This window comes from Penaeus japonicus, unplaced genomic scaffold (assembly GCF_977035675.1).
Source record: "Penaeus japonicus unplaced genomic scaffold, GWHDUDI00000001_assembly GWHDUDI00000006, whole genome shotgun sequence".
NCBI lineage: Eukaryota > Metazoa > Arthropoda > Malacostraca > Decapoda > Penaeidae > Penaeus > Penaeus japonicus.
Window position 1 is genome coordinate 26,965,739 of NW_028234408.1, and position 15,000 is coordinate 26,980,738.

Consider the following 15,000-nt stretch of genomic DNA (forward strand, 5'->3'; position numbering starts at 1 on the left):
AATGATTAATCAATCCCCCTTCGCGTTCCCATCTATAGATAAATGTAGCACATTATTCAATCACCTGCCTTGTTTCCTTCATGAGGGGAGCACTGTCACCAAAGCCAGTTTTCCCTAGTGTGGCGTGTACGTGTATGTGTGAAAGAGAGAGGAGAGAGATAAAGGGAGGGAGGGAGGGAGGGAAGAAGGGAAAAGGTAGGTAGGTAGGTAGGTAGGTAGGTAGGTAGGTAGGTAGGTAGGTAGGTAGGTAGGTAGGTAGGTAGGTAGGTAGGTAGGTAGGTAGGTAGGTAGGTAGGTAGGTAGGTAGGTAGGTAGGTAGGTAGGTAGGTAGGTAGGTAGGTAGGTAGGTAGGTAGGTAGGTAGGTAGGGAGGCAGGTAGGTAGGTAGACGGATAGAGAGAGAGTGAGAGAGAAAGAGAGTGTGGGAGTGGGAGACGTAGAGGTAGAAGGAGGGAAAGAGAGAGAGAGAGTGGGAGAGGGAAGAAGAGGGAGAGGGAGGGAGAAGGAGTGGGAGAGGGAGGGAGAGGGAGTGGGAGAGGGAGGGAGAGGGAGTGGGAGAGGGAGGGAGAGGGAGTGGGAGAGGGAAAGAGGGAGAGAGGGAGAGAGGGAGAGGGAGAGGGGGAGGGAGGGGGGGAGAGAGAGAGAGAGAGAGAGAGAAGAGAAGAGAAGAGAGAATAGAAAAGAGAGTAGAGTAGAGAGAGAAAGAGAGAGAGAGAGAGAGAAGAGAAAGAGAGAGAGAGAGAGAGAGAGAGAGAGAGAGAGAGAGAGAGAGAGAGAGAGAGAGAGAGAGAGAGAATGAAAGAAAGAAAGAAAGAAAGAAAGAAAGAAAGAGAGAGAGATTTTATGAGTGGTGTGTGTGTTTTTAGACACGCTCAGTGCTCATTTCCTGCGCGTTGCTCTACCGCGACGGCGTCCTCTGAAGATGGAGTCAACCTGTGGATGCTGAAATCGTCCTTCCCTGTCTCTCCTTCCTAAGCATCGATACTTCACCAGCAAATGGCTCCAGTGCCAATGTAATTCCAAAACCTTCCTTTTCAGAGTGTCCTCATCATTCTTTCCCCCCGAGATCGCCTTAGCTGTCAGTATCCAAACTGCGTCAGCCTTTACCACCTGCAAAAGAAGCAGGAGTCAACCATGTCATGATTACCTCCACCGCTATCATCCACGCTCTGCGGGCCCTCCTCTCGTCATCAGCAGAAGAACGTATTTTCCTACCAGTGTAGTCTTTGTTCGACTGTGTTCTACGACAATTCTTCTATATCTAGATATATAACAAGACAAGCATGCATTCGCACTGGTAGTATTAGACACAGATACAAATAGATTAAAAAATGACGATGGGGACGTAGATAGAAATAATAAGAACAGAGAGAATGTGCACAAGAAGGAGATTCACAGAGAGAGGGGGCGTTTGGGAGCGATATTGCTAGACGCAGTAAGTATCAGAAGCAACTTGTGGTGCTCGTGTCCAGGGACCAACCTTCAGGTGGATGCGGAACAGAGATCCGCGTAAATTGCCACGTCTTGTCGAGCTGATCTGATTGCTATCTGAGCCCTCCCACTCTCTCTTTACTTCTCTTGCCTCTCGTCCCAAGAACATTACCACGATAAAGTGGTGCCTGGAGGGTAATTGGGCCAGCAAGTGTTATTCAGGACACAGCAGTGTCCAAGACACTTAGTGGGAGAGGCCGCGTGCTGCTCTGAACATGGAATGCCATGTAGGGACTTACAAACCTTGTCTTTACCTATACACACGCTTGGATATTCTACTGTATAACGCATGTCTTAATTTCGAGTTTCAGTTTTTTAAAGTCATGTCCTCGTTCAAAGTACGGAAGTTTATGACAAAACGGTCGTGGCCTGAGAGGCTTTAAGCAGCGCGACTCAGTCGGCATTGTCTCTTATCGTTCTCTAGTTGTCAGCACGACGTAATTCACCAGAAATATTGATGGTAATAACCAGCATACCTTCGCTAGCGGGTGGCAGCGGACGCAAGACTTCGTTGATGGTTAGGCCTCATTGTCTAATCTCGAGAGAGTCCCCTGCCGTCTGAGGGTCTGGCCAGGGGTCTGAGCCTCCTGTCCGCCCTCAAGATTGAAAGGCTCGACACCCGCCGTAAGACCTAGTTCAGACTGAGTGGACACAGGGAGCCCCTGTCGTTATGAACTACTCAAGAAGGTAGTACACAATACACACGACTTATATGTACTTGGCATTCACGTTCTAGCTTTGTCTTGGAAAGGAGCCAATAGGCAACGTGAAACAGGTGGAGCGCAGATGCAGTCGGAATACAGGAGAGCACTGCCTTGGCATGTGGGCAGCGGAGAGGGACGCAGGCAGGGAGAAGAGAGACCACGGCCGCCCTCCCCAGATGATGATGCTACAGTAATGGAGGACGTCGCTCGGGGCGCCCATCCCCTCCACCTCACCGTTACAAATACTACCTCTACCTGTTACACTCGTTAAACCTATCGTTGATGTCTATCTTTCGTCCATATTATCGCCGCTCTCTATCTCGTTCTGGCACCATTATCACCGACAGCTGTGCCGTCAGAATCATCAATCATAAAAGTTTCTCGTATCTTCTTCATAAAAGTTATTTTTGTTATTGATTGTACTGAACCCTTGCTCTTTCTGCGGGAGGACGCAGTTTTCTCGTCAACATTCTCTGCTACAAACGTCATCATTACCCCGCGCATTTTTACCCGGTGTATACATCACTTAGAGCGAAGACTAATATGCAATAACGATTTTTCATAATTTACGCCAAATAGGTTGTTTGTATCGTGAGCCGCTCTGGCAAGAGAGTGCAGCCTCTTTTGCTGGGCGAAAGACCGGCTTGTCTCCAGCCAGACCCTGGAATTCCGTCCTTGTCGATACTACAGCCGAAGTAACACCTGATGATGGTACACGCGAAGTCTCTCAGCCGGCGCCCACCTCAGAATAAATAATGCTTCCGTCGTTAAGGGCGTGTATCTGCGGGAGTATGAATGTAAATGCGAACTTGTGGTTGTGCCGGGCACTGTCATGGCCCGCTACCCTCACTAACTAATGGGCTAGAACTCGTGCCCAAATGAAGGGGTTGGCTACTTCCCCGCCACTCGTTTGAATATCAGCCTTTTTAAAAAAAATCTCTTAGCGGTAATATATCTAACGAACCAATACACTTTATGTTAGCCTCGCAAAGCATCTTTCGACAAATTACGAGTGGATCAAGAATAAATATTTCTCGGAACGCTGAAGCGTTTTATGAGTTCTTTTCGGTCGTCGGGCGATGCCTAGGATTTTAGTTTTGTGACTCACACCCACAATCGACAGAACCCGAAGAAAACTGCGAGGGAATATATACAGGAATTCTTACAATAAGTTGACTTTCTGCGTGATCCTCAAAAATCCGCCTGTTAAACTATTTGTGCAAATCCCGCAGAGTTCTGGATGAATCCCAGGCCGCAATTCATGCTCTTCTATGTTAATCATAAATTGTGGTTTCTGAAATCACACACACGAGCATGCTTGCATGCACTACCGTATTTCAAATATAAATACATATATCTCAATGCCTATTAAATCCCAAAGGAAAATAGCCCTTTTGTTTAAAGTATACGTCTGACTTTACATTCGTTATAGAGAGATAAAATGAAAAACAAAAACAAAACTGTTCCAACAAAATGATATTTGCTGGAATATTTCCCGCACAGCAAACATAGACTGCTCTTCACCGCATGAGACATCACCCCTTCCAACCACTCAGTTCTGAGGCCAAGGTGGAATTTCAGGTAAGCCGTGTGCCAACGTATCGCAACCAAACGAGAATTTCCACAATTGTAATTAGTTGGTATCAAAGAGTAGCAAGAAATACATCCAGGGGGAATCAGTGCTTCGCCAATACGATCCAAAAAGGATTGAGTAAAGATGAATTCATAAGCACAAATTTGAGACAGCGGAGATAAACATTAGTGTTACACATAAAAAGAAAACTAATTAGCAACAATCCTTACAGGTGCAATAAAAAGGAGTCTTAATTGAAACCAAGTAAGATAGACAGACATTCTGAAATGATGGAATATACCATGAAATGTTTATGAATTTGGGCTAATTAGCCATTAAATAGTTAGCACAAGCGTTAGCCCATATCAAACGCAGACAAGAACCCCTTAATTGGAAATTCTCCTAGGTTATGGCAATTCTTAAACCGGGAAAATCAGCTGATGAGCCACCCAATTATAGACCAATTTCCCTACTCAGCTGCAGTTTCAAGCCCTAGAGATTATAATCCTTAAGCGTTCTTCTCCCTTGGCAAGTCCTCCATACCACCAGAATAAACTGGCTAACGCAAAATCAAGTTAAAATGAGGATTCGAATACTGTCTATCAGAACAGGAAACACATTTTTACAGATACTTGAGGTAGGATTCCAAGAAAACAAGAAGACTTCAAGATGGATCTGTACTGATTTTTTCCGGTGTTTAAAACAAGGGTCTCCCAATCACATCTCTAAAGGTGATGACTAAAAGTCTTTCACCTTTAAAACAGATTTGGTGAAAATATACTAGACAAAAATAAAAAAGACGAGCGCCTTCCATCAGAACCACACCCGCGATACATCAGTGTGATACGAGACCGAGCAAACATAAAAGATAAACTGTCTGGCACATGCTAGGGCGCCAACCTAACAGTTGTAAGAACATCAGCTTTAGCAGTTGTAGTGTAGCAGGATACTGTGTGCTCAGGTATAGGAGCCTACTGCACACACAGGTAAAATAGACATACACATGAATGAGAAAATCATACTAATCTGACACTTCCCACACTTCTTTCTTTCTTTCTTTCTCTCTCTCTCTCTCTCTCTCTCTCTCTCTCTCTCTCTCTCTCTCTCTCTCTCTCCCTCTCTCTCTCTCTCTCTCTCTCTCTCTCTCCTCTCTCTCTCCTCTCTCTCTCTCTCTCTCTCTCTCTCTCTCTCTCTCTCTCTCTCTCTCTCTCTCTCTCTCTCTCTCTCTCTCTCTCCCTCTCCCTCTCCCTCTCCCTCTCCCTCTCCCTCTCCCTCTCTCTCTCTCTCTCTCTCTCTCTCTCTCTCTCTCTCTCTCTCTCTCTCTCTCTCTCTCTCTCTCTCTCTCTCTCTCTCTCTCTCTGTCTTACTCACTCTCCTGACTCACAGTACATATATACATACATACATACAAACATACATACAAATACATATACCTAAATACACACACACACACACACACACACACACACACACACACACACACACACACACACACACACACACACACACACACACACACACACATAGCTCTTGCAGAATAAGAGGCCAAACGATAGCAAGCAGGAATCCCCCTAAAACCCGTCCCCGCAGATCGAACCTTCTAGACGTCGCGGCTAAATTCCCGATCCCATGTTTCTTGGGTTTGGGATCCGGCAGTGATTTCGAATTCCGAAGGGCTGTTCGTCCCTCGTCTGCCGCCTCCATTTCGCTCGCGGAATACTTTTCGCCGAAATTATTTACCGTGGAAAGTTTCCCCTTACACGGCTGATAACGACGTCATTGCTCCGAGAGTTTAAACTGATCAAAATGATTTCTTCTTTCGGAACTCCAGCGCCTGTTTTGATACCCGCACGAAAGCCCGAACCTCCAGTAAACCGCATAACCCTTTAAGCCCGCCGCGGATCCACTTACGTTCATCACTCGGCTCGGGTTCGCCTAAACATGGCCTGATCCGCGAGATCAGAAAAATCACCTTGAATATACGTTTAACCGGCGCTTCTCCCCCTTCGCGCTGCTGGGTCTCTGCCGCGCCACTGCCCCTTCCTCCGCCTCCGTCGCTAGTCGTCGCGCTCTCTCAGTCCCCGCTTCGCCTTTCTCATCGTCTGGCTCTTGTTACGAGGGCGTCTCTTCTTCTTCGTCGTCGTCTTTCGTCCATTTGTCATCTATCATTTATTGTAATTATGTCTATGGTGATGATGATGATGGTGTTTGTTCTCATAATCATTACCATTATTGATGTGATTATTATCATTATTTTATTTTCATCATAATTAGCATTAACATTATCGTCGTCATCATCATCATAATAATAATTATTATTGTCATTCTTATCATTATTACGATAATGATAATGGCGATTATCATTAGCATTGTCTATTCAGAATTTCTAAAAGTCTCTCCTACTTTTTCATAATTACCTCTTCCAATATTTCTCTCATGCTTCTCCTTTTTTATCCCTTTTTACTTTCACATTTTATTCTCCATTTTATCATTTTTTTTCTTTCTCCTCCTTCCCTTCTTTCCTTTCACCGTCTACCTTCTTTCTTCCTCCTTCTCATCTTTTTCCCTTCTCCTTTGGTCCGCATCTTCGCCTGGCTGCCCCCTCTTCATCTCTCGCCCCCCCCCCCTCCGCGGCGTCGTCTCCGTGACCTTTTCCGCCGCACTGGCTTATTTTGACCAATATTTGTGTGGCCATTGTGGGACGTGAGCGGGCTCTTCATGTGTGCCGCTTCCTCACGGGCCGCTTTGAGTCCGCGCTCGGCTGATGGCTTCCCTTTCGTGCGTGCGGACAGCGAGCGCCGCCGCGAGACGGTGCCTCCTCGAGAGGACACTGGCCGCTCTCCAGACGTCCATTAAATACTTGGGGCAAAGCTCCCCGTGGAAGTGGATCGAGAGGGGAGGCGAGGTGGAGCGAAAGGAGAGGAGAGGGGGGACAGCAAGGAGGGGGTGGGAGGGGGGCATCGCGAGACATCACCGGCCTCCTTGAAAATCCTTCTGCTGGTTGATCCATCAATTCATATCCGTTTTCATCTTTTTTACTTCCTCGTGCACCGAAGTTTCTTCTACACAATCTACGTCCTTCCCTTATTCTTATACCTTGAGTTTTATCATTAAGAAAAAAAAAAAAAAAATCGCGTCACAGAAGGCGTTTTCTGCTTTCTCTTCTGTTCGTCATGTTCACTTCCAATCGTGGTCTCGTGTTCACCATGAACTCAGGATCACTGGAGTAGAACAAGCCAGAAGCTAGTCCTGTGAAATATATATATTTTTCGAACATGCCATTTAATATTATTGTCGAACGAGAGCTCGCCAGGCTCCGCAGCCAATGAGTCTATACGGCCATCTAGGCTTGTTGTCGGAATCTGTAGCCCTATGTCTAGCCCTAGTCCCTCCCTCCTCCTCTCCTGCCCGCTATGGCCACACTTGAGCGCACATCCACAATCCCGCGACGACCCCCCCCTCCCGCCCCCTTCCCCTTTCCCTCTCCACCAACACTGAACCTCGACACGTTAACCACGCCGCCGCCACGCCACCCAAATCCCCGCACGGCCTGGCCAGCCTAAGTGCATCGTCCTGTTCTTCATTAGAGGTTCGTGCGAAATGCTGATTAAATCTGGAGGGTCGGCCGGCGGTGCAAGCGAGTGTAAACGCCGGTGGCAACCCAACCTCAGATTTTTGTTTCAACCGCTTCCTTGTGATAGATCCCGCGCCGGAGAATTTGGGGGTTGCTCAAAGGGGAAACCGACAGACACTCCAATCTGTTTTTCTTTGGAGCAACTCCCGCGCGCGCCACCCCACGGCACGGCGGGGCTGGCCTGCGTTTCTGTGACAGCGCGCGAAATGTTTCGTTTGACAGCGGCACAATGGTTAATCAATTCAAGATCATGATTGACATTCCTCTTAAGTAATCATAATAAAGTTAATTGCAAGAACAATTTTTTATTTTTCATCCGTGGATATATTAAAAAGTTACTGAGAATTATTTGCATTTTTACATACATACATACATACATAAATACATACACACACGCGCGTGCACGCACGCACGCGTGCGTGCGTGTGTGTGTGTGTGTGTGTGTAAGTACGTGCGCCGTGCTTCTACTTGTGCGTATGCGCGTGTGTGTTGCCCTGTGTAAACAACGTTGGGTGAACACTGAGTTCGCGTACGCGGAGCCCTCGCAGCGGCCGCAGCATCCAGGGCTCAGATAAGGGCAATCTCAGCGCAGCCGCAGCTCTCTGCGGCTCGGCCAGAATCTGAGGTAATCAAGGTGACTGCTGGACCCACTCATGCCCGGGCTGACTGGTTGCGGGAGGCTGGGGGCGGAGGGCAGGGGGAGGGGGCATTTATTGATAAGTGTATTACGTTCGCAGGGGCATGAAATGGTGCGATAATTGCGACGGGATACATTAGCCTTATACAGTGCGCCGGGGCGGGGCCTTGGCCTGCGCTCATAAAGCAAACCTTATAAAGCACGACACAATATCTGCACTGTAACCTGAACACAACTGTAACTTTAGGGAGGATCTTATCAACCCTCGAAAATATTGACCAAACTGCACCATCAAGGAGCGGCCGACAGGCAAGCGATTTCAGAGTTTCTTATATAAGTTTATGGCAGGTGATTCACCGCCACTGCGCAAATGGCACTGCCGCTTCCACTTCACCAAAGACGCTCCAGCGTCGGCCATGACCACGTATCAACACTTTATCCTCGGCCGGCCTCACCCCCTCTCCAAGTATTATATTCAACCAGAACATTCCCATCAGCTTCATCAAAAACTGCCGTCACACGACTCGAGCAGATAAACCGCAAATAATTACTCTCTCTGCCGGGCCCTCCCTCGACGTCCATTAACCTCCCCCCCCCGTCCCACCCACCGCTCTCGCCCCTCTTGCCATCTCTGCGACGGAGCCGTCCTCTCACACACTCTGGCGTCCACGGCGGTGCGCATACCGACAGGAAAGTCGTCTCTGGTGTTCAGACACACGACATTATGTACTTCAACCTCAGTCACTCCTCAACAGGGATAAATTGTAATCTCATGCCGAGGGACAAGTGTCTAACATCCTCAGCATCTGGAGTGATATATTCTCAAGTGCTAGGCCAAAAGCAAGCCAAGTATACTCCCCCTTCAGCCACACCAGGCGTGGAGTCTACTTTAGTGTGAAGGCTGCGCGAGCCCCCCAACCCCCCCATCCCCCCCGCTCCCCGTCTTCCCGTCAGTGTACGGGTCAGGCCGCCGCGACCACGAGAGTCCATTAACAACATGGAGTCATGACATGGACCCAAGTCTTTGTCTCTGCCTCCCGGCCTGACCAGTACATTTACCTACCTTTTATCCGACTGGAAGGAACTCAATGACCTTGTAATTACCTCCTCGCCCACGAGTCATCTGCCTCGCCAGACGCGACCCCACGCCCACACGCCCAACACGGAATATCACTTAATATGATTTGCATGTGTCCTAAGCCGGGCTCTATCGCCGCTGCGCGAGACGAACTACTTGCTTGCTCATAATAATACCTGATAAGCAGAAGTAGCCAGGTGCAATGTGCGGCAGCGCGCCACTTATATCCACTCAGCTCGACAACAAAAGGGCATTTTCGGGCGTGATATAATTTTCCGATAAGTACAAGTAATCGGGTAAAATAGAAGAAAAAAAAACATATGAAAAGATAAATTGACAAAGCATGTACAGGCGAAGAGCAGAAAAAACGCATCAACGTCAACAAGTGGTTGGAATCAAAGATTCAAAAGAGAAAAAGTAGAAGGTAGTTAGAAAAAAATCTCATAAGTAAAGGAAACGAGGAAATCTTTTTAAAAAGACTCTTATGGAGGCTTATATTTTAACACAAGCGGTCGCAGGCAGGAAGTGTCACGGGCGAGGGGTGGGGTGTGGCTGGGCGGACTGGAAGGGGAGAGGGGGGAGAGGGGGAAGAGGGGGAGGGGGAGGCGTGGCTCGGTAAGTCCTCACAAGTGGCGGCGTTGGAGGAGGTATTGTTCTCACGAAGGGCCTCTTGCACCACGCACTTCACGCGAGGGACACAAGCGACTCGAGCTCTGCACTCCACAACCCCTGTGGCTTCACATAACCCTGGAGGCAAGGGGGTGAGGAGGGGGTGTCCCCTACCCCTGAGTACCTCCTGGCCCGACCTGTTAAACGCTAAAACGAGCGATGGGTAACAGGTTGGTGCTTGGTGCGTGTCGGCGGCATGCGAAGCAAACTGACTCGGCTCAATCAAGGGCACATTAAAAGCTGATCACAAATGATATTGGTCAACGTTCTGGCCGATAACGGAATCCTGCATACCTGATGTGGATCCTGTGGCGCTGGGAAACGCTGGCGACATACCTGCAACAAAAAGAGAATATGTTGTATCATATACTATATAGTATATCTCTGTAACGGCATATAAATCTATGTAGTTATTTCTATCTATACACACACAACAAAAACATACACAAACACACATATATCTTTATATACGAATATAAACAGTAGGAGGAAGAGGAAGAGGAAGTGGAGGAGGTAGAAGAGGGAGGGAGGGAGGGAGGGAGGGAGGGAGAGAAGGGAGAGAAGGGAGAGAGGGAGAGAGAGAGGGAGGGAGGGAGGGAGGGAGGGAGGGAGGGAGGGAGGGAGGGAGGGAGGGAGAGAGAGAGGGAGAGAGAGAGAGAGAGAGAGAGAGAGAGAGAGAGAGAGAGAGAGAGAGAGAGAGAGAGAGAGAGAGAGAGAGAGAGAGAGAGAGAGAGAGAGAGAGAGGCAGATAGATAGCTAAATAGAGAGAGACTGAGAGAGAAAAGCAGATAGATAGATAGATAGAGAGATAGAGAAAGAGAGAAAGAGAGAGAGAGAGAGAGAGAGAGAGAGAGAGAGAGAGAGAGAGAGAGAGAGAGAGAGAGAAAGAGAAAGAGAAAGAGAGAGAGTGAGAGAAGACAAAGAGAGAGAGATAGATAGACAGATAGATTGAGAGAGAGAGAGAGAAAGTGAGAGAACGAGAGAGAGAGAGAGAGAGAGAGAGAGAGAGAGAGAGAGAGAGAGAGAGAGAGAGAGGAGAGAGAGAGAGAGAGAGAGAGAGAGAGAAAGAGAGAGAGACAGAGAGAGAGGGAGAGAGAGAGAAAAGAGAGAGAGAGAGAGAGAGAGAGAGAGAGAGAGAGAGAGAGAGAGAGAGAGAGAGAGAGAGAGAGAGAGAGAGAGAGAGGCAGATAGATTGAGAGAGAGAGAGAGAGAGAGAGAGAGAGAGAGAGAGAGAGAGAGAGAGAGAGAGAGAGAGAGAGAGAGAGAGAGAGAGAGAGAGAGAGAGAGAGAGAGAGAGAGAGAGAGAGAGAGAGAGAGGCAGATAGATTGAGAGAGAGAGAGAGAGAGGCAGATAGATTGAGAGAGAGAGAGTGAGAGAGAAAAGCAGATAGATAGATAAAGAGAGAGAGAGAGAGAGAGAGAGAGAGAGAGAGAGAGAGAGAGAGAGAGAGAGAGAGAGAGAGAGAGAGAGAGAGAGAGAGAGAGAGAGAGAGAGAGAGAGAGGGGTCAGGGATTTAGAGGGCGCGGCGCTGCCCGGCCGCCCAATCGGCTTACACTCGCCCTCCGAGTCCAAGACTCAGTCCTCTCCAAGATCCCGGGCTCATCTCCGCCGCCGCCGTCGCCTCTTGCTATTGTGTGCGGCGATACATAACGGCGTCGCTAGTTTGGGAGTCCAGGTAGTGTGCGATCGTAAATCGCCTCACTATACTTAACATGGACAAAGGAACAACTTTACGACACTACAGGCCACGATAAATGGTCTCAACTCTCGTTTCAAGGGGACACGCCAGGACAGCCAGGAATTTTCATGACAATTATGACGAAGCACGAACTCTCTTGTCAGGGCGGCCTCCCAAGGGCTTCGCTCTCGCGGCCTTAATCCTGCTCTTTTTTCGTTTAGTCTTTTCAGACTCGCTCAAGACGCGTCTCGACTCGTGGACTATAAAGTGCACAATAATCCGAAAAAATATGACAGAATATCCTCTTCACTTCTACCGAGCTGCAGAAATATTAATCCACCGTAGTGCAAAACATGGATATCTCCTTCGCTACAAGCTTCAATCAGTTACATCCTCCCTTCTTTTTGCACCGCAGAGAATTGGATCCGACAGTGTGTGGGCTCTAATAGCTTCCTTCACCCTCACCAAAGGCGATACCAGCCGACCTCTCACCTGGGATAAGGGTAGTGTTTCATTCAACTCTGAAGGAGGATTAGAAGGAGGGAAAGTGAAAATAACTGGGGTGAACCTGAGACAAACGCTAATCATAGTATCTACGGAAATTACGAACGGAGGAGATTTCAGGCCGTACAAGTTCTAATATCAAAAGCAATAAAAAAGACTTGTCGGAAAATGGTTTATTACAACTGCCAAAAAATCAATTATCGAAGCATCGGACGCGAGCGGTTCTTCGCCGGCAAGCCAAATCGAAGGTAACGCTTTCTCTTCTACATAATCAGAAACACAGTAAAAAAAACCGGAGGAGCAATGACGTTATTGACAAGTCGCTTCGACATGCGTTACTAATTGTAGCCCCAAATGAATGTGGTATTTAAGCATGCGGTCTGGCAGACATTCTTAAGTAGAATAGGACTGCATCCCACTCACCTGATTTGTCGCTGACTGCGCATTCATCCACGTGAACAAACACTACACTACGAGGGAAAGGCCTTCTGTACATTCTTTGGATATTAAGAAAAACGAAAATCTTTGTATAAAAGCATCATCAACGGCAACCTCTTTCTTGTCTTTGAGCGAACGAAGACTTTCATGTCGGAGTAGTCAGGAAGAAGTAATGCAGGTAAACCACGTTTCGAGGTGGACTGTGGTGCCTTTGTGTAAGACCTGCACGCTCTGATTTAATGATGGGTTTCGCTTGAAGAAATACAGAGGGCAGACAGCTGGATCACTCGATTCACTCGGTTATGAGTGAATCCAGCAGGCTTTGTTCTCACGGAAAACGATCTGTAATAACTCTACAAACGAGTTTAACAGAAAAAAAACAGGGCTACGATCAGTTTCATGTTATATCAGTCGATTAAAAGAGTTAAAAAGTTCGTGGTTAGGGGGCTGAATTCCCAAGAGGCCTGTGTGGATGAGCGAAGGTCCTTTTCCCTTTGTGCGATGGTTGTTATCAGCCGCTTTTATCTCCTCGAAGGCTATCCGTATCGTCATCTCGTCTTTGTTAATATCAACTGCTTTTAGTATCTTCATCATGCTTAGCTCAGTGAATGACCGTATTTTGGGCGCTTACATCTTTATCACTAAAAAGAAAAGAAAGGAGAAGAAAAGAAGAAAAAACAAGTAAACCTTCTTTCTTCCTAATCTCTAAAGGACCTACATAAAGCGGGATCACGGCATCTTGAGAAGAGCATTTCGGGGGAGCAGATTCTTTGTCTGTCAGACTGTGTAGGATCTTTGTACTTTGAAATAGGACACCAGCATCTTTGCCCTTATCAAAGTATAGCACTCTGTTGGACAATAACAGTTCGTGCGGATTACTCTTCCCGGCCGAAATGCGGCAAATGAAAGGTCATCATTTCAGTGCACCTTGATGGTTAATAACAGCTTCTTCTCTTGTCTCACTTATCCACAAAATCTCTCGTGTCACATTTCATCACCTTTGACCCTCTTCTATTGGCTTCCTTATCAGCTAACCTGGATGTTTAGCTCCTCGCCAACCACGGGCTACGTGCAGTTACTGAGCAGGAAACACTGTGTGTATACTTTCCTAATTGCTAGCTCGAGTAATGACTTCCGAGGCGCAGGTCATCTAGTAAGACACTTCCCTTCTGCGACAAACGCCTTGGAGGAAGAGGTCTCTGGCAACGAGCCTCCAGTTTATGCCCTCGGCTTCCCTGCAGTCTTATTATTAGAAGTAATAGACAAATGAACAACAAGCAAGTCGGAAGAAAGAAACGAGAGACACTTTGAAGCAAGAAAGCTACGTCGTCCTCAGGCAGGTCCTCACTTCGACGGCTCGTCTCCTTCACGCACCAAACTCGATTCCAGTTTTGACTTTAGAAGATCGATCTTTGCGACATTGTCGTTTCTCGTAGTCTCATGTTAGATGATACATTCACTTTAGCTTGATATCCATGCATCCCCTCATTCAACACATTACACACATTCACAAACAGTCACACACACACACAAACACACACACACACACACACACACACACACACACACACACACACACACACACACACACACACACACACACACACACACACACGCACACGCACACATACAATCATCTCTCTCTCTCTCTCTCTCTCTCTCTCTCTCTCTCTCTCTCTCTCTCTCTCTCTCTCTCTCTCTCCCCACCCCCATATGACCTGGTAAGTTATACCACAGAACAATGAACTCCGTGTTTCTGTTCCATGAGTAATACAGTGGCGTTGTGCCAAGAAGAATAAAAAACGGTATTATCCCCCTTAAACTTGAACAAGAGAGCCAGCAAAACTCCAGGGAGAAGGCTGCACATTTTAACGGCAGAGTTTGTGGGGGGACTAAAAATTAACAAAATAATCTCGAAGTCATCATAAGAAAGTTCCTCAACAACCCGAGGGCCTTTGACGCACACAAAGCCTTCAATCTTCAACCAAACTCTCTTCTCGTTATTTAAGACATCAAAGTGTATGAACTTATGCAGAATAACAGAACTAAAACTTGGTTTAGACTTCAGCACCAGAGCTTCTCCCTCACCCTACTCAGGAGACTTTTTTTGCGCTTCAACTTTCTATCGCCGTCAATTTCTTGTGGAAATCCGGCCTAATGTATGCTCTTGTAGTGGCCGACATGAACCCATTTTTCGGAAGGTTTTTATTCAAGACGAGACATTTAATATCTTCCCCATATAATACAACACTATCTGACTGAAACTCCTCCAGAGGTGGAACAAATGTAGAAGTGCAGCAATAGTATCTTAATTCCTTAAGCTTCGTGAATGGCTTAAAAACGGAGACAAGAACAAGATGAAATTAAGATCAGAGGTGTATTATGAGCAGGCGGAACTGCCTCCTCCTTTAGTCCACCTCAAACATCAACGTTGGACGGGAGTGTAGTGGTGGTCGACACAAAAACATTCAATGTATCTCGGAAAAGACAGCGCGGTGTCTGTGCGGGATGAGGAGGGGGGTGGGCCCGACGGAGGAGAGCTTCACCGGGATTCCGTGGGCAGCCGTCCGTGAGGTCTTCCACGGTGGGCTAGA

At 47.4% G+C, this 15,000-nt stretch overlaps 1 protein-coding gene across 12 annotated transcripts in view; it reads right to left on the reverse strand.

Moving 5' to 3' along the window:
• The window catches only part of LOC122257243 (latrophilin Cirl), a 224,773-nt gene that overhangs the window by 48,295 nt on the left and 161,478 nt on the right, over positions 1-15,000 (reverse strand). Inside the window, exon 3 of one of the 12 annotated variants that reach the window (XM_043022415.2) lies at positions 10,080-10,121. The exons of the other annotated variants lie outside the window; for them this stretch is intronic. Within the exon in view, the coding sequence (XP_042878349.2) occupies positions 10,080-10,121 (42 nt within the window). The remainder of the gene's footprint in view (positions 1-10,079; positions 10,122-15,000) is intronic. 12 annotated transcript variants of the gene reach the window in all.